The 23,187-nt window shown below is 36.4% G+C and overlaps 1 protein-coding gene across 1 annotated transcript in view; it reads right to left on the bottom strand.

Annotated features, from left to right (window-relative positions):
• Positions 1 to 23,187, bottom strand: part of CADM2 (cell adhesion molecule 2) — a 319,141-nt gene that overhangs the window by 111,379 nt on the left and 184,575 nt on the right. Inside the window, exon 6 of the mRNA XM_041734910.1 lies at positions 5,594 to 5,684. Coding sequence (XP_041590844.1) covers positions 5,594 to 5,684 — 91 coding nt within the window. The remainder of the gene's footprint in view (positions 1 to 5,593; positions 5,685 to 23,187) is intronic.

Genomic DNA, 23,187 nt, shown 5'->3' with positions numbered 1-23,187 from the left:
TCAAGTGGTTAAGTGACTTGCTCAAGTCCACCCTGGTAACAGATATTCACAGATTTATAATTCAAATCTAGTTTTGTATTTCTCTTTCTAATGCACCACAAAACTTTTGGTGCCCAGAGCGTGACAGTATACAAATTATACCTGAACAAAAACGCAGATCTTGATGATTAACTAGATGACTTTCTATAATATAGATGGCAGGAGAGAAATAGCTATTGTGTAATTAACATCCATTATGCATTAGGTCAGATGATATGAAAATGCTATTATTGTAGATCAGTGTTCTTTTTTTCAAAATTCACTTTTGTCCCGTTTTGGCCTAAAACATTTCATTATGGATGATAACTTGCCTTCTTTTAGTCCTGGTAGATACTGTCATTTCTTCTGGCTGTGATTAGGTTACATGAAAATGAGTAAATAATCTGTGATTTATAAAAAGGTCATTTTAGGCTGAGAAAACGGACTTGTATAATAAAACTGTTTAGCCTTAATTTGCATCTCATTTTTAAACTCTATTATGCTAATAGAAAAATGCATCAAATACATCAATACATTCTTATCAGATTGCTTCTTAAATTCTTGATCATTTTGTACATGGATGCATAATTGTTCCTGTACACCACCTCACTAGTTGTTACATGGTATGTGATATGTCTTCCGGAAGATTAAACTCTTTCTTTGTACAGAACAGGGCATGTTATGTGGGATGTAACTATATATACTCGATTTATGCCAAGACAGGAGAAAAATTGTGGTTACCAGAAGGTAAAATAGTAAGTAAAACATAAGCATCATGCTGGATATACAGAAAAGTTTATCGATACCTATGATTATTTTATTTTATAGATTAAATGCCAAATCACACATCGATTTGTCTGAAAATGTCCCATAGCTTTTCTGAAGTAAATTTCCAGAGTGTTAAACACTTGATTAAAATGAATAATGATTCTTTAGCTCTATCACTTAAACACTTGATTAAAATGAATAATGATTCTTTAGCTCTATCACGTGGGGGCAACCTCACACCTTCTAAGGTCATGACTTTACTGTAATGTAACAGCTTTTTTCTTTCTCTATTCCTATAAATGGAGAATGCTGCTGCCTGAAAGCTGTCTGGGAATTCAGCCAAAGAAAGAGAAGGTTGTAAAAACTCTGGGGACTTAAAAGCAAAGTGGTTGGCATTAGCTCTGTCCTCACTCTAAACTTAAATTAAAACAATAGACAGACATGTACAGTAATCTCTCTTTTAAGAAAAGAATACAATGCCTCCATAGTAATGTCAAGTGGAGCAATTTGGTCCTGGCCCAAGTTATGCAGCTGTTCCACAGGAAAATAGCAAAAGGCTTCAGTCCAGAGCAGACAAATAAGGCATGATTGTTCCTAAACAGTCACTGGGGTCCTCACATTTAGAACAAGGAAAACAACGTTAGCATACAGGAGGGCAGGTTAGGAGCGTGAGTCTCAGTGCACGTTGAACCAGGCCATCGGTTTATGATTTATACAAAAGACAGTGGTATTATTTTGCCTATAATCAGGATGCCTGATAAGTGTGAATAGGTCATTCTTTAGGAAATTATGTATCAGTCAAATACTTTTTAAGAAACAATGAAGATTTGATCATGGATTAAAGTTACAAGATGAAAAGGAATCACACATCTGTTATCCATTTCTGACTTTCACTGGCTCCTTCAAGGTGGATCTGGCAAATGGGAAAGATGGTAGAAATTAAGTGTTTCGATAGCCCATCAGAAGCTAAGCCACGGTGTTGCTTCTCAGTGGTTTCAAAATAACAAAATGGGGAATCAGGTGTAATAGCTGCAAAGTAATAGAGCAGAACATTGACAGTGATTATCAGAGTAAGACAGGAAATTTGAACCCGCCCACTGGATATATGTGATATCACATGCCTCGTTTTAACTCCTATTCTTCAGGCTTTTTTGATCCTATCTTAAAATATAGACAATGGTTCTATTATTTTTTTAAAACTTCGGCTTGATATACATTTTTTTCTCATTCCTTCCCACTTTTCATGATTCATTTCTGAAATGGGTGGTCTTTCCATTTTCTTTACTTCCCCACCACCTACTAATTCCCTGATTAATCCATTTGAATTTGCCTTCTGTTAGCTTTGCTCTAGTGAGATGGTTTTCTTTATGATCAGTAAGATTTCCTTCTGGGAAAATCCAACGATTTCTTTTAGGTCTTCCCTTGTTTTTTTGTCCTATCTGCCTCATCTGGCACTGTTTGAGACACAATAAAACTAAAGAGAGGCTAGGAATTACACTGTCTTGAAAGAGGTTAATGCTTTCATTTACGAGAAATGATACTTTGAAAATGCAGAAGAGTGGATTTTAAGATGATTAGGAAAAACACAAGAGAAACAGTGGTCTAGAGACAGGAAGGAATCAAAGAAGTTGGCTATTTTCTCTAATGTTAATGGCCCGGCAATCTACAAGGAAAGAAAATGATTTAAAAAAAAAAAAAGGAAATTGCAAATGAATACACAAGAGAATCAGTTAATACACATTTATTTGTAGACTGGCATACAGAATATAACAATGGGAACTATATGGATAAAGACAGACTATAACGACCATTTTAACCCTTATGGAGCTTATAAGGTAACCGCCAGAAGATATTATGCCTATTAGGGATTTTGTAAAATATGGTTATAACCTCCTACTAGAAATGGTCAGTTTGTTAGGAATTTGGCAAGTTCCCAGAAAGGGCACAGATAAAGAAAAAAGCCTGATCAAAGAGGCTGGCAACAGTAAAATATTTCTTGAGACTAGCCAGTTCTTCACCTTCAGGCTCCAGGGGTTCATCTTCAGTACTAGACATCATTGCAGGGATGCAATGAAAACTAGAAAACTTCTAGTTTTTCAAAAGTTACTTTGGCTAACATAAGTGACAATTTAAACTCAGCAATTGAAGTAGCAGAAAATAGCTGAAAGAATGTAAGTTTGGGGCAATGATTGAACTGAGTGTAAATCCCGAGTCATCTGTTTTAAACCTAGATGAATAAAGGAAATTTGGTGAACATTGTTGAGATTTAGTTTTCTTTTCCATAAAATAAAGAGTCTTTCTTATCTCTTTTGTCTATTTCCAAAGTGATATTAGGATCCTTCTGACAAAGGTAATATTTTCTATTTCCTAAGCTTCTGGAACATTTGTATTCTTTTTTAAAAAAGATTTATTTATTCACAGAGAGAGACAGAGACACAGGCAGAGGGAGAAGCAGGCTCCCTGCAGGAAGCCTGATGTGGGACTCTATCCCGGGATCCTGGAATCACAACCAGAGCCAGAGGCAGATGCTCAACCACTGAGCCCCCCAGGAGCCCCATAGTCTTAAATGAAATAAACAAATGAGAGAGCCCTGTACTCTTCATTCATCTGCAGTGCAGAAGAGTATTACACATCCAAGCTTATTTCTAGGTAGCTGATACAGAGACCCACGATAAAACACATCTATTCAACCACATTTGAGCTGAGAAAAATGACTACCTAGAAACCTAGTTACATAGATCTCACAAACTGATTATTCACATAAATTAAATGCTGTTTCTGCTGGTGGGAGTAGATATGGAACCAAACAGTAGATCATTGACAGGTAATTGGAGACTATTTGAGCAGGGACATATTTGATTCCAAGCATTCTAATATTTTATTTCCCATCCTCATCTAATTGTATAAGTTATACACATATTCCAAGTGTACACATATGTTCTTTGGGCAGATTAATGAAGAAAAGAAAAAGCAAAACTCCTATGCCCTAATCCTGATCATGTTCCTTCATGTCCCATATGGTGACCTCTGAGATTATGAGGAGGAAGGAAAACAAAAAAAATAAAACAACAACAGAAGCAGAGAGAGAGAGAGAGAGAGAGAGAGAGAAAGAAGGAAGGAAGGAAGGAAGGAAGGAAGGAAGGAAGGAAGGAAGGAAGGAAGGGAGGGAGGGAGGAAGAAGATGAAGAAGAAGAAGAAGAAGAAGAAGAAGAAGAAGAAGAAGAAGAAGAAGGAGGAGGAGGAGGAGGAGGAGGAGGAGGAGGAGGAGGAGGAGGAGGAGGAGATGACTACCATGGAAATAATAAGGGAAAGCAACAGGAATGGAGAGAGAAGGTAAAGTTAGAAAAGAAATTCTGTTGTTAGATACACAGAGTCAGGACTAAAGAAATTAGGAATTAAGGGTGTCTAAAACTGACTAGAGTCTATTACACTTCCTTCTCTAGTTAAAAGTACTGAACTTGTAGCCAAAAGCTCTTGTTGCAGCTATGATACCCAAATGCACTGCCACATTCAGCATACTGCAGTTAGCAAATGTTTTCTATAAACAATTTAAGCTTATCAGAAGGTAAGAACTAAGGAAGTGAATTGCCCAGCAAAATGTAGTAAAGCTACTATGAACAAGTTTGTTCCTTTCAAGGTCTGAGAATGCCTTCAATGCTTCTTAAATGATAGAAGAAAAATAATGGATTAATTTACTGAATGTTCTTTAAATCAACATATTTGTATGTTTAGAAAATAATTACTGGAAGAGAGGAAAGTTTTAAAATACCAAAAATTAAAAAAAAAAAAAATACCAAAAATTTCATAAAGAAAGTGTGAATTCACTTAGTGTGTTAAAATTATAATATCATATAACTGGGGAAGTAGAAATTTCAGGTTTCTGCCTTAAAATTCTTTTAGAAAAATTCCTCATGGGATAATAAGAAATCTACACTTAAATAACAAACGTTATTAGAAATAACTTTTTCGTAATTTAACTTGATTTATGCAGAAGCTATCCCATATAGTTATTTATGGAAGACAATTAAATTCCTCCTACAAATATTTAAACTAAATGCAAATCAATTGGAAGCTTTTAAAAAAGTCAAATTATTTTCAGCTCAACCTAGACTATTACTACATTAGAAAGATCAAATGGCTGTCAAATAGTCTTTGAGTAATCGTATTTGGGTAATCCACTCTTGAATTTTGCATAAAATTAGATTTTCCATGAGTTTGTTGTTTATATACATGAAGGTCAGAAAGTAAAATTTTAAAGTTGAAGTGACATTAGAATCTATATATTCGAATAATGAAATTACTTTACAATTGAATATATTGAAGCATCTCACATTCACAAATTATGTCTCATGGGGGATACGTTTGAAATGTAGATGTGATTCCCCTTATTACGAAAATGATTTCCCATTTAGTCTTAAAACTTGGGGATATTTTGAGGATGCTTCAAAATTTTCAAATATTTTCATGGGTGGAGTAAAGTTCAGCAATGTGTAACATCTATCAATCTTATGATATAAACACTGACTGATTCAGCCCACTTTCCTTTCAGGTTAAATATCTTACTAGAGATAAAAGGGGGAAAAAAATCACAGCTGGAAACCTTCCCAGAAACTTCACGGAGATGACAAAGTAAAAGACCAATCTTCCACAGATACTTAATGAAGACATGGTTCAGGGGATTTCTGTTCTAGAGATCATTTTGCCCACCAAGAAAAGACAAAAGCAGTGGATTTCTGAAGCTAAAGCCTAAAATCAAAGCAGTATGAGAGAAAAAGTGAAACAGTTTAGTGCTCATTAAATCACTTACAGTGGTTTTCCTTTGGATTCACAAGTCAAAATTAATGGCTGTCCTTCTTGTGGAAAAGGAGTTGATGGTATAATCTTGACTGATGGTGTATCTAGAAAAAAAATGAAAAGGAATATTAAGAAAGTTCACTAAATACACATAAAATATATATTTAATAATTGTATATCATGGTGTATGTCCAGGCTTTTTCTTAGTATTTTGCACATTTACAAGGGATTTCTTAAATATGGTGAAACCGAATATACAATTATAAGAAGCTACCACCCTATCTATGAAAAGCTAACAAAAATAAATCTGAGTATCTTATGAGCACCACTGTTGTATTATTTCTGAAATCTGAATAGAAAAGTGAAATTGCAAAAAGTGGTTCAGATGAATATCAAGCATTTCATACAATTGTTTCTTCAACTATTTATAGATGGCTATGAATACTATTATGGACTGAATGCATTTATGTACATTTGAATAGCAACACTATTTCTGTCACAGGAATACCAGGACTCACAATAAAGAACTCCTAAAGAACTCAGGATCAACTATGGTTTCATAAGCATTATGAGGAATCTTTTTGAAAATGCAATAATGCAGGACTTAGCACATGTTGCTTGCTTGTTAGCAAATGTTTAAATATTTAAAATATTGCTAAAAGTTAACTTCTTGTTATATATGCTGCAATATAATTGTTATAATTGTTATTATCTTTTATTTTGTTATTTATTATTTTTTATTTTGTTATAATTTCCATTTAACAATAAAATCATCCTTGGTGAAAGAGATTTCAAAAATACTTGAAGATATTTATAACTTCCATGCCATATAATACAGTTTAATCAACAAAAACACCTATTTCATAGAAGAAATGGAAAATAAACTTAAAAAAAAAAAGACAGTGTAAACATGCTCATTACTTTATGAGACTTTGCTGGTCCTGGCATTGTGTGGCCACACAACATGGAATTCCAGTCCATGTGGAATCGCCTCCTACTCTTACCTGTGCATACTCAATAATAAACAAAATAGGCTCTAAATGCTCCAGATCGTCACAATCATTTCCACCCTTCCCCTAGCTGTGATAGAATAACTAAACCATTCTGCAGTTAAACCCACTCTCTGATTTTGGACCAATTAAGCAAGCTTCTATCAACAATGTAATTTTCAGATTACTTTTAGATTACTTCAGGAAAATATTCAGATTTGTCATATATCAACAGTAAACCATGATTGTGTGGAACCTTATATCATACTTATAAATTATTTATAGGTTTTATTTATTTTTATTTTTTATTTTTTTTTAATTTTTATTTATTTATGATAGTCATACAGAGAGAGAGAGAGAGAGAGAGAGGCAGAGACACAGGCAGAGGGAGAAGCAGGCTCCATGCACCGGGAGCCCGATGTGGGATTCGATCCCGGGTCTCCAGGATCGCGCCCTGGGCCAAAGGCAGGTGCCAAACCGCTGCGCCACCCAGGGATCCCTTTAGGTTTTATTTTTAAAAAATATTTTATTTATTTATTGATGAGAGACACAGAGAGAGAGAGAGGCAGAGATACAGGCAGAGGGAGAAGCAGTCTCCATGCAGGGAGCTCGACCTGGGACTTGATCCCGGGTCTCTAAGATCACATCCTGGGCTGAAGGCAGGCACTAAACTGCTGAGCCACCTAGGCTGCCCAATTTATAGGTTTTAAATACATTATTTTTCAATCCTTTGAGCAAGAAAACACATTCTTGATAACCAACAATAATATCCTGGTTGCAAATAGGCATTTACCATTAAATAATTTCCTTGTGAAATTACCCAAGGAAAAAAATGAAGAAATATGACACAATTCATCATACTTTTTTAATTAGTAGGAAAAAATAATTTAATAAAGGATTAAATTTTACTTCATTAATTTTTCGATTATCACCATAACATTTATGGAATCAGTTATTGACTAGGATGATTGTATAATTTTTTCTTCAAAGCATAACATTTCAAAAAGTGAAGATGAAATGTCAACAATTATGCAAGATTACAAGTGTGAGCCAGAATATTCTGGAAGATGAGGTCTATTGTCTTTTGAACTTTGACCATATATGTATATAGCCAAATGTAATTTCATCCTTACAAACAAAAAGCAAGTTTCAGTTCCAGAGGAAAAAAGTTGGAGAAAAAAGATCAGAAACTGTGATTTTTAGGAAAGAGAGTTGTGTCTAATTTGGGTGTCTGTGATGGTTAATTTTATGTGTCAACTTGACTATACCTTGGGGGTGACCAGACACTTGCCTAAACACCATTCTGCATATTTCAGTGGGGGTATTTTTGTAAGAGATCAATATTTTTTAAAGACTTTATTGATTGATTGATTTAGAGAGTGCAAGCAGGAGGAGAAGCAGAGGGAGAGAATCTTAAGCAGGCTCGACATCCAGCATTGAGCCTAATGCGAGGCCTAATCTCATGACGCTGATCATGACCTGAGCTGAAATCAAGAAATGGACATTTAACCCACTCCACTACCCAGGTGCCAGTGTAAGAGATCAGTGTTTAAATCAGTAGACTGAGTGAAACAGATCGTTATCCCTGATGTGGGTGAGCCTTGTCAGATGAGTTGAAGGCCTGGATAAAAAAACAAACAAACACAAAAACAAACTGATCCTTCCCCAAATAGGGGAGAGTTCTTCCTGTCTGATGGCCTTCATGCTAGAAGATCAGTTTTTTGTTGTTGTTGTTTCCTGTTTTGAACTCAAACTGGAACTAAATCATCAGCTCTTCTGGATCTCTAGCTGAGCAACTCAGCTTGCAGGTCTTGGGATTTATAGCCTCCATACCTGTGTGAGCCAATTCCTTATAATAAATCTCTCTTTCTATGTATACATTTTTTTAGTTTTGTTTCTTGGGAGAACCCTGACAAATACAGAAACCTAACAAACAGACCCTGAGACATGTGTTTAATAGGTGTGATATTAGGAAGGATTGAAAAGTGAGTCAGGAAAAGAAGGAAGTAAATAAAGAATGTTCTATTGAGCAGATTACACAGTGAGCAACTGGGATTCAGTTCTGCTATGGAACTCTGAAATACAATGTGGGGCATGCCTCAGAGCTATGTTATTTGATGAGCAAGGGACAGGAGTATGTAGGGAATATTTACCAATTTTCATTAGTGTTTGATTGAGGATTACTCTGGAGGGAGGGGAAATATTATTTCCCTGGCACGCTGAGTCTACTCAGTGCACAGAAATGGTGTATTCCAAAGGGATATGGGCAAGTCAGCCCTAGTATCTGCTTCAGTAAAGTGAAATATGTACAGTGGCAGGTAGCTGTTAGAACAGAGGAAAACAGAATATGGCCCAATTTCTCTTAGCTCTGCTGGGTTCTGTTTAAGCAATTTATTACAGGTGAGAATTCATATAATAAATTGTCTCCTGAAGCATGATTCAGGATTCCTTTTATATTCAAAATACAGAATTTTAATTATAAGAAAATGCTAAAGCAGATAATACGTTATACATGTATTTCTATGGAACTTTTGGAGAGATCGCCAAATAACCTCTAGAGTAACCAAAATCAAGGGATATAATACAATGCTCTTATTTTACTTGGGAATTACTCAAAATGTTGATCAGTTTCTATGCCTATGAAGTATGTTTGCTAGGTTTAACCACCCCTCTCTGTTTTCCCTACTATCCACATGTTTCTGAGTCAACTTATATCTCTGGCTACTCTTTCTCGGGTTCTGTTCAGTTGTCCTTTTGCATTTAGTCTGTAAATACTGAAATCACCAAGAGTGGAATTCATGATCTGTTCTCACCATTATTCTGGCTGGGTCCTTTAAGCCACACCCATCTCTTCAGTTTCTACTTACTAACTAATCATTCTCAGGTTTATATCCTAGGGGCAGCTCTGTACCACAAGCTACACTTACATATACGCAGCACCCATCTGACACGTCCCCTCGCATGTCTAAAAGACAAGGTGCCTTCATTATGTCCAAAGTGAACTCAAGCCCTCCAATCCTTCCCTCCATGTTCTTCATCCAGCCATCTCTAGTCCTATAGATACTACCAGCCTCCATCCACCCTCATACACCAGACATCTCCTATTTCCTTGTACTTCTCTCATCAATCAGTTAATCAACTCTGGTTGATCTCCATCCTGAATAGTTTTCAAATCTACTCATTTCTTACTTACAGCTCCACAATTACTTCTTTTATCTCATTTACTGCAATAGTGAGTGCCCTCTCTCTCATGTCAGTTTTTGCTCCCCTAAAATTTGACTCTTAGAACTAAAGAAAGTTGTCTTCTCAAAGCATAAATCTGATAGGGGCACCTGGGTGGCTCAGTCAGTTGAGCATCTAACTCTTGATTTCACCTCAAGTCACTATTCCACAGTCGTAAAATGGAGCCCAGGTTGAGTTCATACTGCATGTGAAGCCTGCTTGGAATTCCATCCCCCTCTCTCTGCCCTTCCCATGCTCATGCTGTCTCTTTCTACAATAAATAAATAAAATCTTAAAACACACACACATACACAAACACATAAAACTGAGAAATCAATGTTCTGGTTAAAACTCTGAATGGTTAATCTTTGCTTTTAATACTAAAAGCAAAATCATTGCTGTTGCCTATAGGTCTCATGTGATCTTTACACTTCTTTACTCTCTTGCATTTTTCTTTTAAAAAGATTTTAGTTATTTATTTGAAAGATAAAGCAAGCATGAGCAGGGGGAGGGGAAAAAGCAGACTCCTCACTGAGCAGGGAGCCCAAGGTATATCTCCATCCCAGGACCCCAGGATCATGGCCTGAGCCAAAGGCAGACACTTAACCAACTGAGCCACCCAGTGGCTTCTGTTGGCCATCCTGTTGTGTGAGGTGGAGAGAGTCATAGCTGAGGGTGTAGGAGACCTAGACATGGCCCAGCCCAGTGTTTGTGGTTCTGGCTGCACTTTAGAAACACTTGTGTGTGTTTCACGACTAGCAATGTTCAGGCTTGTCCCCAGAGCCTCTGGGTCAGCTGGGGAAGAGGGTGTGGTGGGATGCCCCCTCCTTGACCACAAAGCCAAGGCGAAGACCCCTCTTCTACAGAAAATGGTATTGTGCAACAGATCATAAAGCATCCAGGCAAAAATGGAGGGGAAGAGCGAGAGAGAGACACATGGCAAGCACCAATTAATATGAATATCATGTTAATTTCCTGGATTTTGTGATATCCAGGATATTTGAGGCTTTTTGAAATTTGTAGCTTGTGATTTTATTTTCTCACTCCACATATTCACTTTCGTACATAATTATGTGTTCTTTTTCTTAAAGAAAGACTCCCAGCATTGTTTAAGGCTTATTCCCCACAAGACTTGGATCTATCCCTTGGCTATAGGCTTACTTAGGTTCAGATAAACTTTTGGTAAGAATATTTCATAGTTCCACATCACATGATTGCTTCTGTAATGCCGGGTGTCTCACATTTCGTGACCAAGCATTTAAGGTGGTGATGGCCATTCCTGTCCTGTGTAAACATCCACTTTTCCCCATTGCAATTAGCAAGCAAGCAGAGAAGTAGTATGCTGTTCCTCCGCACCTATTCTGTCTCCTAACTTTTCATGGAATGGCTTTAACATCCATGGACAAATCTTTCCTGAATCAGTTCTTCCACCAAGAGTTGCAAATGCTAATTTTATAATTGTTTCATTAATTTTGCCTTTATTGAATGGAATTCTTCTATGAAGAAAGCCTTCCTTCATCAATTTCACAGGTGATTTCAATGTCGACTGATCAGTTTAGAAGTATTGACTCAGTCCAACAGACCCATTTACAGGTGACAAATACTGAGATTCAGGGAGGTAAAAAGAATCTTCAATTCCCAGGATTTCTTTAAAATAATTATTTTAGTAATTAAAACTACCATGTAAATGTATTTTTCTGTACTATTTTTTTTTACATATCAAAATAAATGGAAGATTTTTTAAGAAGCGTCACAATACACAATATATAAATGATTTTATAAAATAATCTTAAATGTGTGCATTTATTAGCCTATTAATCTTTTAATTAATCAAAGTATAAATTGGAATGAGAAAGTAAATACTGCATAATCCACACATTTTTGTTGCATGCTTTTGCCAAGTTATCTATTCAGAATTATTAAAATAGGTTTTTTGTTCTTGTTGTTTATATTTCTTAAGTTATTTGTAGATTTTTCATTGTAGTTCCTCATTTCAAAAGGATTGGGAGTATCTTTTTTTTTTAACCAAAGTTTACTTAAGTAGTAATTCCAGGTTTGCTTTGGAAATAATCTATTTTCCAGTCTAAGTGAAATATGAGTTGCATTTCATTCTGTTCCACTTCTTCACAAAACAGAATGACATTCTTTCTTCAGTAATTTGTGGATCTGTATATTATTTTCAAAACACTAACATAATGCATTGTATTGTACCAATTAATGACAGTAAAAAAGAGGTTAGTAAAGATGCATTATTATTATGAATTTATGATAGCTTTGTCTTATGTTACTAATTTTTTAAAAAGTAACAATTTCCAGTCTGTTTTAAAATTTTTCAAGTAAATCAACTTTTACAACACCATATTTATTGAACATAATTGTTCGCATAGAATCATATATATTATATAAAATATACAATGTTTATAACATAATAACATAAAAACATACAAATGGCAAAGAACAGTAAACATTTGGTCTAAATTATTTCATTATACGGGATATACACTGTTATTATAAAACACTGCACTTAATAAAATACATGTATTTTTACATGGCTGCTTCATTCACTACATTTTGAGCATTCACAATCCAAGATCTTAACCTATTTAATAGTATGTTGTCAGATCCTACCAAAATGACTTAAATGTAAGAGTTCTTTAAATGTTGAATGAATAAGTGAATGAGTTGCTTCCTATTTCTCTCAAAATGCAAGCAAATGAGAAAGTTTTGCATAAGAATATAGAAAATAGGGATATATTCATTCGTCCACAGTTTTTCAGTGCTTACCAGACTGAAAATATGTAGCTACTTTATTTTTTTTGTAGCTACTTTAAAAACACAATGTTTCTTTTCTAAGGCTTTTGTAGGAAAAATATCACTCTATAAAATCTATTTTTAGAATCATTAAAATGTGAAAGGAAAACACACTTTAGTTTTAAGTGTTACCTCTTTTACTTATCTGACAAATTCTGGGTTTCATTTAGAAGCAAGCAAAATTACTATCAAGAGACAGATTGATGCACAAATTATTCTTTTTTTGTTCAAAATTTTAAAAGCTTTATGAACTTGGCAGTAAGGACACCTCCAGTTTTATTTGAACAAATCAGGATTTGAATCAAAGTAAAGATATTGATCCAGTGAAATGGATTTTCTATATCCTTAATAAAGATTTTAGAAAGGAGAAGAGATCAGTGATGCAGCTATTAAACAACCTAATGGGCAATCTTGAACACATACACTCTTAAATTATTTAGCGTCAGGGGTTCAACATGTATACATCACTAAGGACTCTGTATGTGAATAAAAAGAAGTTTTAAATCAAATATTTTACCAATAAAAAAGAAAAGAAAACACCTTACCTCTTCCATATCAAAGAAATACGAAAGAAATTTAAGATTATATAATACAACAGCTTGTTACAGATGGTGAAAAAATTGCTCAATAAGAGAAGCAATCATAAACTAACATAAACTATTAGCTTACTGTATCATCCCGTATAATATATTGAGAGAAGAAAGGTGGTTTATAACTTAAAACAACAGTCAGTTGCATTGGCATGGACAGTCAGCCCATGGCATTATATGGATCTTTGGTTAAAAGCAAAATATTATCTTGGGCATTTTATGTGTTCATAAAAGTTATTTCTTATGAATACTCCAAAATAATTCATTTAACATTATTTTTTTAAGATTTTATTTATTTATTCATGAGAGACATAGAGAGAGAGAAAGGCAGAGACACAGGCAGAGGGAGAAGAAGGCTTCCTGTGGGGAGCCTGGTGTGGGACTCGATTCCAGGACCCCAGGATCGCACCCTGAGCCGAAGGCAGATGCTCAACCACTGAGCCACCCGGGCATCCCTCATTTAACATTTACATAGTTCTTAAAACATATGAAGCATAGTAGTATCACCCATTTTTGTCCATTACCCATTATTTTATCCATTATATTATCCATTATAATATTGTACATTATAAGATTCACACTGTAACACCTAAAGTTGATGCTATTTAGCATCTTCATAATGATGCTACAGAGTGTTTAGCATATTCTTAGAAAAGCAAACTCATCAGAGCAGAGATTATGTCTACCTTGTTCACCGGTCTATCCTTGGTTCTAGAATATATCCTGACCCTCAATTAAATATTTGGTGAAAAAATGAATAATAAATTTTAATAATATTTTCCAAACACTAATGTGTTTCAAAATCAAATTTATTTGTCACAACTATCTTCTAATGAAATTAGAAGATAGAGTTACCATATATTTGGTAAATAATAGCCATTATTGTAAATATTCTGCATGTATTGGCTCATCTAACTCCCTTATACAGCATACGAGATAGGTTCTGCTGTTGACCTATTGTATAGAACATAAAAGTGAGACTCAGAGGAATCACTGACCCTAGTCACACAATCATACATCACTTATGCAGTTTGAAGCTCAATCTCCCATCTTAACTATACGTCAATAAGCCTGTGTTTCCTGTTTCCTTTGAGATGACACTAGGAATTGGTGCTTTTTGTAGTAATTTCCCTGTCTTCTTTATTTTATTTGTTTAAAGATTTTATTTATTTATTCTTGAGAGAGAGATAGAGAGAGAGAAAGGCAGAGACACAGGCAGAGGGAAGAGCAGACTCCATGCAGGGAGCCTGACATGGGACTCGATTCCAGATCTCCAGGATCATGCCCTGGGCCAAGGCAGGTCCTAAACTGCTGAGCTGCCGGGCTGGGCCTGTCCTCTATTCTTTAAAATCAACTCTTTCTCCATCTGGTTGAATCGGAAACTGGCAAAAGATTTGCTTTTATTCTATATGATCTGCAAGTTATAAAACCTATCTGGCAATGTTACTGAATTCTATGTACAAATCATCTGTCTGTCTCTTTTATTTCTTAAAAAAAAAAAAAAAAACCTCTTACCTCTCCCTCTCACAATCTCTTCAACAGATGAAAATATTCTTTTGGGTGAGGGTGGTAAAAGGTGCAGATTTCCAGTTACTAGATTTTTAAATTCTAAAGATGTAATGTATAGCATGATGCCTATAGTTAACAATACCATATGTGTATTTGAAAATTGCTAGGAGAACAGATCTCAAAAGTTCTCATCACAAGATCTGGGAGACAAAGATAAATTCAGTTAGGTTATAGCTTCAACACTGGAATGGATTATTTAGGAAAAGGCATCAGAAAGGCCACTCGTTAAATATCATGACTACATTGGAAATTTTGACACTTCTGAAAGCTCAAAAAGCTCTAAATCATTGAAAGGACAAAATGAAAAATCAGTACTCATTGTGTTTCTAAATATTTTTAAGTTGTTTGTGTTGTTAATCCTATTTTAAAGAAAATTTATGGGTATCCCTGGGTGGCTTGGCAGTTGAGCGCCTGCCTTTGGCCCAGGGAGTAATCCTGGAATCCCAAATTTGAGTCCCACATCGGGCTTCTGCATGGAGCCTGCTTCTCCCCCTGGCTGTGGCTCTGCCTCTCTCTCTCTCTGTCTGTCTCTCTCATGAATAAATAAATAATTTTTTTTTAAAAAGAAAATTTATTAAAGTCACCATTTATAGAATTCATCACAGGGATAAACAATGAAATGAACATATTAATCTGAAGTTGTTTATGTTTTATAAATATGTGATGGCCTAAACACTGAGTATTTATTTAACAAACATACATTAATAGACAACATATAGGTTAAGTCAAACATGATGACTTAATATAAAACTATACAACTTAGTGTGGAAATTAATATCTTATTTCATGTTCATTAACCATTTAGTAACCTATCAACTTTGGTTTGTTTTATACATTATCTAATCTTTAAAATATCCTCTTTTGGGGTGTCTAGGTCATCTGTCGGTGTTGGCTCAGGTCATGATCTCAGGTGGGGGATCAAGCCCCACGTAGGACTCCATGTTCAGCAGGGAGTCTACTTGATATTCTTGCTCTTCTGCCCCTCCCTTCATCATGCTCTCTCTCTCTTTCTCTCTAAATTAAATGAATAAATCTTTTAAAAAAATAAAATGTCCCCTTTTATTGTCTTTCTGGTAAATTTGATAAAGGTCAAAATCATCATCATCATTCATTCATCATCATCATCATCATCACAATAACAATTTTAAAAAACTACAATAATGGTCCTTACATTTAGTGTATATTTTGAAATATGTTTAAATTGAGAAAAGCCAAATTAAAAAATAGCTACATAGTAATGGCAGACTGTATCCATGAAATTTGTCCTTTAGAATAAAAAGCTTTTATTTGCAGCTTTTATTAATGGAAAGAAATAATATTTGAAATATATTTTTGTATATACATTGCTTGATTTAATTATTACAAACAAATTAAGTAATTACATTTTCCAGATCAGGAAATTAGGTTTAGCTTGAAAGTCACTTAGGGAAGCTTGAATTCCAACCTAGTCTTAACTGACTTCAGAATATGAACTTTAAAAAATCCAATATTGATTTTTAAGGTCACACTACATTCAAAATATATTTTCTTTAAAAGTTTCTACCTCACACCAGTGGTTGTTAATATGTATTCGGACACCAAACACTATGGTCTTATAAAAGCATGATTCATCCCTATATGGCACAGCCTACATACTGTCTCAAAGAATGGATAGACTCTGATCATCACTTGCTCATAAGCTCCAGTGTGATCATTCTACATTTTAACCAAAACCTAAATCACAAATTCTAAAATTGCACCACAAAGAAAACTAAAAAAGGTCTAAAGAAAAGAAATACTAAAAGGTCTTTTGAAGGACAAAATAAAACTTGCTGCAATTCTGTATAATCACTAAAATCACTAGATTTGTTTTTAAAAATATAAATTACCCTCCTAAAAGGGTATGCAAGCTACCCTTAGTATATTGTTAGAGTGCAACAGCCTCAATTTTAGTTGTTGAATTTCTTTTTGAAACAGTTCTATTTTTAGAGAAAATATTTCATGATTTGTGTCCTTTCTTAGACATCTTCCAAAAAACAAAGAAAGAATTCACTTTTCAAAATAGATTTTAAGTTATTCTATCTTGCAATTATGATGAAAACACTGGACTTTTTGTAAGTCTAAGATACATTATGACATTATGATAGTGTTATATTTTCTGCAATATGAAAAATCTTGCTACTTCAGCATTCTATTAATTCCTTCACCATGAACTTGACCTTAATTCACCAATTGTCCCCAACTATGCTAAAAGGAATGACATAATAAAAAAAAAATGGAAGTATGATGAAATCATCTAGAGGAGTGGTGTCCAATATAGTAACAATTAGTCACATGTGGCTATTTAAATTTCAATGTAAATTGATTATAATTAAATAAAGTTTAAAGCATACTTCTTTAGTCACAAGATCTATATTTCAAGTACTTACTAGCTGCATGTAGCTAGACATTGGCTACGTACTATCTTGCCATAGATAAAAATATTACCCTCATCAAAGAAAACTCTATTAGACATCACTGGTGTAGAAAGATCATGTAAGAGTGATAAAAATCATCACTGATGCCTCATTCCTATTTACTTATAGGGTTTTTTAGGTTTCGTGTTTTCTTTCATGGTAGCACAAAAGAGACATGAAATATATATTAAAAAAATCATTCTAGTTTTGTTTGCCTATTTGTTGGCTGCTTAGCTTTCATGATCAGTTGAGAATTCTGAATCATTCATTTTCTGTCCAGAATTGAACGAGAAGATTGAAGAGGAAGATATCTCAAAATTATTAGACATATCAGATGATAAATTCAGAAAGAAAACAGAACTCAAGAACCTAATGATGGTGAAGTAAAGTCGTCACTTATGAAATCCTAAATGAATTTTATTAAACTCAAAAATCAATATGTAAACAATTTGTTTCTAAGGAAAAAAGGGAAGGACTTCATCACACAATATTTTGCAAAATATCTTTAAAGAGCAAAGATATTTTTACTCTTTGATTAAATTATGAACCACTAAAGATTTTACTGAGTATTTCATTTTGACAATGCAAGTGCAAGAAGAACCAGAAACAATGACTAAATAGAACACATTAGGGATGTACTTGAAATCTGACTCATGATTTAAAATACATTTGTATTCCAGAACCATACATGACAGTTATTGCCTATTTGGGGTATATATATCATCAAATCCAGAAAATATGACATAGAAATACACATTTTCTACATTTAAATTTATTTATTTATTTATTTATTTATTTATTTATTTATTTATTATTTGTTTTATTGGAGTTCAGTTTGCCAACATATTGCATAACACCCAGTGCTCATCCCATCAAGTGCCCCCTTCAGTGCCCGTCACCCAGTCACCTCCACCCCCTGCCCACCTACCTTTCCACCACCCCTTGTTCGTTTGCCAGAGTTAGGAGTCTCTCATGTTCTCTCTCCCTCTGATACTTCGCACTCATTTTCTCTCCTTTCTCTTTTATTCCCTTTCACTATTTTTTTATATTCCCCAAATGAATGAGACTATATAATGTTTGTCCTTCTCCGATTGACTTATTTCATTCAGCATAATACCCTCCAGTTCCATCCACGTCGAAGCAAATGGTGGGTATTTGTCATTTCTAATGGCTGAGTAATATTCCATTGTATGCATAGACCACATATTCTTTATCCATTCATCTTTCGATGGACACCGAGGCTCCTCCCACATTTGGCTATTGTGGACATTGCTGCTATAAACATCGGGGTGCAGCTGTCACGGCGACATCACGGCGACATTCCCTGCATCTGTATCTTTGGGGTAAATTCCCAGCAGGGCAATTGATGGGTCAGGGCAGATCTATTTTTAACTCTTTGAAGAGCCTCCACACAGTTTTCGAGAGTTCACATTCAGAGTTCACAACCCACCATCAGTGCAAGAAGGTACCCTTTTCTCCACATCCTCTCCAACATTTGTGGTTTCCTGGCTTGTTAATGTTCCCCATTCTCACTGGTGTGAGGTGGGATCTCATTGTGGTTTTGATTTGTATTTCCCTGATGTCCAGTGATGCGGAACATTTTCTCATGTGCTTGTTGGGCATGTCTATGTCTTCCTCTGTGAGATTTCTGTTCATGTCTTTTGCCCATTTCATGATTGGATTGTTTGTTTCTTGGCTGTTGAGTTTACTAAGTTCTTAAATTTTTTTTAATTTTTATTTATTTATGATAGTCACAGAGAGAGAGAGAGGCAGAGACACAGGCGGAGGGAGAAGCAGGCTCCATGCACCGGGAGCCCGATGTGGGATTCGATCCTGGGTCTCCAGGATCGCGCCCTGGGCCAAAGGCAGGCGCCAAACCGCTGCGCCACCCAGGGATCCCGAGTTTACTAAGTTCTTTATAGATCTTGGATACAAGCCCTTTATCTGATATGTCATTTGCAAATATCTTCTCCCATTCTGTAGGTTGTCTTTTAGTTTTGTTGACTGTATCCTTTGCTGTGCAAAAGCTTCTTATCTTGATGACGTCCCTGTAGTTCATTTTGGCTTTTGTTTCTTTTGCGTTCTTGGATGTATCTTGCAAGAAGTTACTGTGGCTGAGTTCAAAAAGGGTGTTGCCTGTGTTCTCGTCTAGGATTTTGATGGAATCTGGTCTCACATTTAGATCTTTCATCCATTTTGAGTGTATCTTTGTGTATGGTGCAAGAGAGTGGTCTAGTTTCATTCTTCTGCATGTAGATGTCCAATTTTCCCAGCACCATTTAATGTAGAGACTGTCCATTTTCCAATGGATAGTCTTTCCTACTTTGTCAAATATTAGTTGACCATAAAGTTGAGGGTCCACGTCTGGATTCTTTATTCTGTTCCATTGATCTATGTGTCTGTTTTTCTGCCAGTACCACACTGTCTTGATAACCACAGCTTTGTAGTACAACCTGAAATCTGGCATTGTGATGCCCCCAGATATGGTTTTCTTTTTTAATATTCCCCTGGCTATTCAGGGTCTTTTCTGATTCCAGACAAACCTTAAGATGATTTGTTCTAACTCTCTGAAGAAAGTCCATGGTATTTTGATAGGGATTGCATTAAACCTGTAAATTGCCCTGGGTAGCATTGACATTTTCACAATATTAATTCTGCCAATCCATGAGCATGGAATATTTTTCCATCTCTTTGTGTCTTCCTCAATTTATTTCAGAAGTGTTCTGTAGTTTTTAGGGTATAGATCCTTTACCTCTTTGGTTAGGTTTATTCCTAGGTATCTTATGCTTTTGGGTGCCATTGTAAATGGGATTGACTCCTTAATTTCTCTTTCTTCAGTCTCATTGTTAGTGTATAGAAATGCCACTGATTTCTGGGCATTGATTTTGTATCCTGCCACACTGCCAAATTGCTGTATGAGTTCTACCAATCTTGGGGTGGAGGATTTGGGTTTTCTGTGTACAGTATCATGTCATCTGAAAAGACAGAGAGTTTGACTTCGTCTTTGCCAATTTGAATGCCTTTTATTTCTTTTTGTTGCCTGATTGCTGAGGCTAGGACTTCTAGTACTATGTTGAATAGCAGTGGTGAGAGTGGACGTCCGTGTCTTGTTCCTGATCTTAGGGGAAAGGCTCCCAGTGCTTCCCCATTGAGAATGATATTTGCTATGGGCTTTTTGTAGATGGCTTTTAAGATGCTGAGGAATGTTCCCTCTATCCCTACACTCTGAAGAGTTTTGATCAGGAATGGATGCTGTATTTTGTCAAATGCTTTCTTTGCATCTATTGAGAGTATCATATGGTTCTTGTTTTTTCTCTTCTTGATATGATTTTTCACATTGATTGCTTTATGAGTGTTGAACCAGCCTTGCAATCCAGGGATAAATCCTACTTGGTCATGGTGAATAATTTTCTTAATGTACTGTGGATCTTATTGGCTAGTATCCTGTTGAGAATTTTTGCATCCATGTTCATCGGGGATATTGGTCTGTAATTCTCCTTTTTGGTGGGGTCTTTTTCTGGTTTTGGAATTAAGGTGATGTTGGCCTCATAGAATGAGTTTGGAAGAATTCCAGTTCTTTCTATCTTTTCGAACAGCTTTAGCAGAATAGGTATGGTTTCTTCTTTAAACGTTTGATAGAATTCCCCTGGGAAGCCATCTGGCCCTGGACATTTGTGTCTTGGGAGGTTTTTGATGACTGCTTCAATTTTCTCCCTGGTTGTTGGTCTGTTCAGGTTTTCTGTTTCTTCCTGTTCCAGTTTTGGTAGTTTGTGGTTTTCCAGAAATGCGTCCATTTCTTCTAGATTGCCTAATTTTGGCATGAAGCTGCTCATAATGAGTTTTTAAGATCATTTGTATTTCTTTGGTATTGGTGATGATCTCTCCTTTCTCATTCATGATTTTATTAATTTGAGTCTTTCCTCTCTTCTTTTTAATAAGGCTGTCTAATGGCTTATCTATCTTATTAATTCTTTCAAAGAACCAACTCCTGGTTTTGTTGATCTGTTCCACAGTTCTTCTGTCTCGATTTCGTTGAGTTCTGCTCGAATCTTTATTAACTCTCTTCTGCTGGGTGTAGGATATTTGTTGTTTTATCGCCAGCCCATTTAGGTGCAAGGAGAGCTTTTGTATTTGAGTTATTTCCAGTTTTTGGATGGATGTTTGTTTTGTGGTGTATTTCCCCTTCAGGACTGGTTTTGCTATATCCCAAAGGTTTGAATGGTTGTATCTTCATTTTCATTAGTTTCCATAATCTTTTAAATTCTTCTCTAATTTCCTGGTTGACCCTTTCATCTTTTATCAGGATGGTCCTTAACCTCCATGTGTTTGAAATCCTTCCTAACTTCTTGTTGTGATTTAGTTCTAATTTCAAAGCATTATTGTCTAAAAATATGCAGGGGATAATCCCAATCTTTTGGGATCGGTTAAGAACGGATTTGTGACCCAGTATGTGGTCTATTCTGGAGAAAGTTCCATGTGCGCTTGAGAAGAATGTGTATTCAGTTGCATGTGGATGTAAAGTTCTGTAAATATCTGTGAAATCCATCTGATCCAGTGTATCATTTAAAGCTCTGGTTTCTTTGAAGATGTGCTTAGAAAATCTGTCAATTGTAGAAGGCGCTACATTCAAGTCACCAGGTATATTTTTATCCAGGTATATCTTAACTTTGGTTATTAATTGATTGATATACTTGGCAGCTCCCACATTTGGGGCATAAATACTGATGATTGTTAGGTCCTCTTGTTGGATAGATCCTTTAAGTATAATATACTGTCCCTCTTCATCTCTCACTACAGTCTTTGGGATAAACTTTAGTTTATCTGGTGGGTGGGGCAAGACGGCGGAAGAGTAGTGTCCCCAGGTCTCCTGTCCCCACCAAAGTACCTAGATAACCTTCAAATCATCCTGAAAATCTACGAATTTGGCCTGAGATTTAAAGAGAGACCAGCTGGAATGCTACAGTGAGAAGAGTTCGTGCTTCTATCAAGATAGGAAAACGGGGAAAAAAAAAATAAAGAAACAAAAGGCCTCCAAGGGGGAGAGGCCCCGTGAGGAGCCGGGCTGAGGCCGGGGTGAGTGTCCCCAGGACAGGAGAGCCCCGTCCCCGAGGAGCAGGAGCTGCACCAACCTTCCCCGCGGAAAGGGGCCTGCAGGGAGGTGAAGCAGGACCCAGGAGGACGGGGATCCTTGGGCTCCGGGGACACTAACAGGCACCTGCACCCCGGGAAATGCCCCGAGCTCCCTAAGGGCTGCAGCGCCCACGGCGGGACCCGGAGCAGCTCGGAGGGGCTCGGGCGGCGGCTCCGCGGAGGGGGCTGCGGGGCGGGAGCGAATCCAACAGCGCAGGCCCCGGAGCACAGGGCGCCGGGACACAGCCCGGGATCCGGCCTCCCCCGGGACAGGCAGAGGCCGGGAGGGCCCAGGACAGCGAGGACGCTCCTGCCCCGAGCTCAGCAGATCAGCGGCCCCGCCCTGGAGCCTCCAGGCCCTGCAGACGGAGAGCCCCAGAGCTACTGCAGGGGCTGACTCCAGGGCTGCAGAGCTGGCCCCGCCACTGCGGTTGTTCCTCCTGGGGCCTCACGGGGTGAACAACCCCCACTGAGCCCTGCACCAGGCAGGGGCAGAGCAGCTCCCCCAAGTGCTAACACCTGAAAATCAGCACAACAGGCCCCTCTCCCAGAAGACCAGCTAGACGGACCAGTTCCAGGGGAAGCCAAGGGACTCAAAGTATACAGAATCAGAGGATACTCCCCTGTGGGTATTTTGTTTGTTTGTTTGTTTGTTTGTTTGTTTTTTTGTTTTGTTTTGCTTTTTGATTTGTTTGCTTCCCCCACCCTTTTTTTTTCTTTTTCTTTCTCTTTTTCTTCACTTTTTTCCTTGTTTTCTTCCTTTTTTCTTTATCTTTTTCTATTTTCTTTCCTTCTTTCTCTCCTCTCTTTTTCTCCTTTTCCCAATACAACTTGTTTTTGGCCAGTCTGCACTGAGCAAAA

Source organism: Vulpes lagopus, chromosome 20 (genome assembly GCF_018345385.1).
Source record: "Vulpes lagopus strain Blue_001 chromosome 20, ASM1834538v1, whole genome shotgun sequence".
NCBI lineage: Eukaryota > Metazoa > Chordata > Mammalia > Carnivora > Canidae > Vulpes > Vulpes lagopus.
The sequence above is the reverse complement of the archived record's forward strand: the minus strand, read 5'-3'. Positions and strand labels throughout refer to the sequence as shown.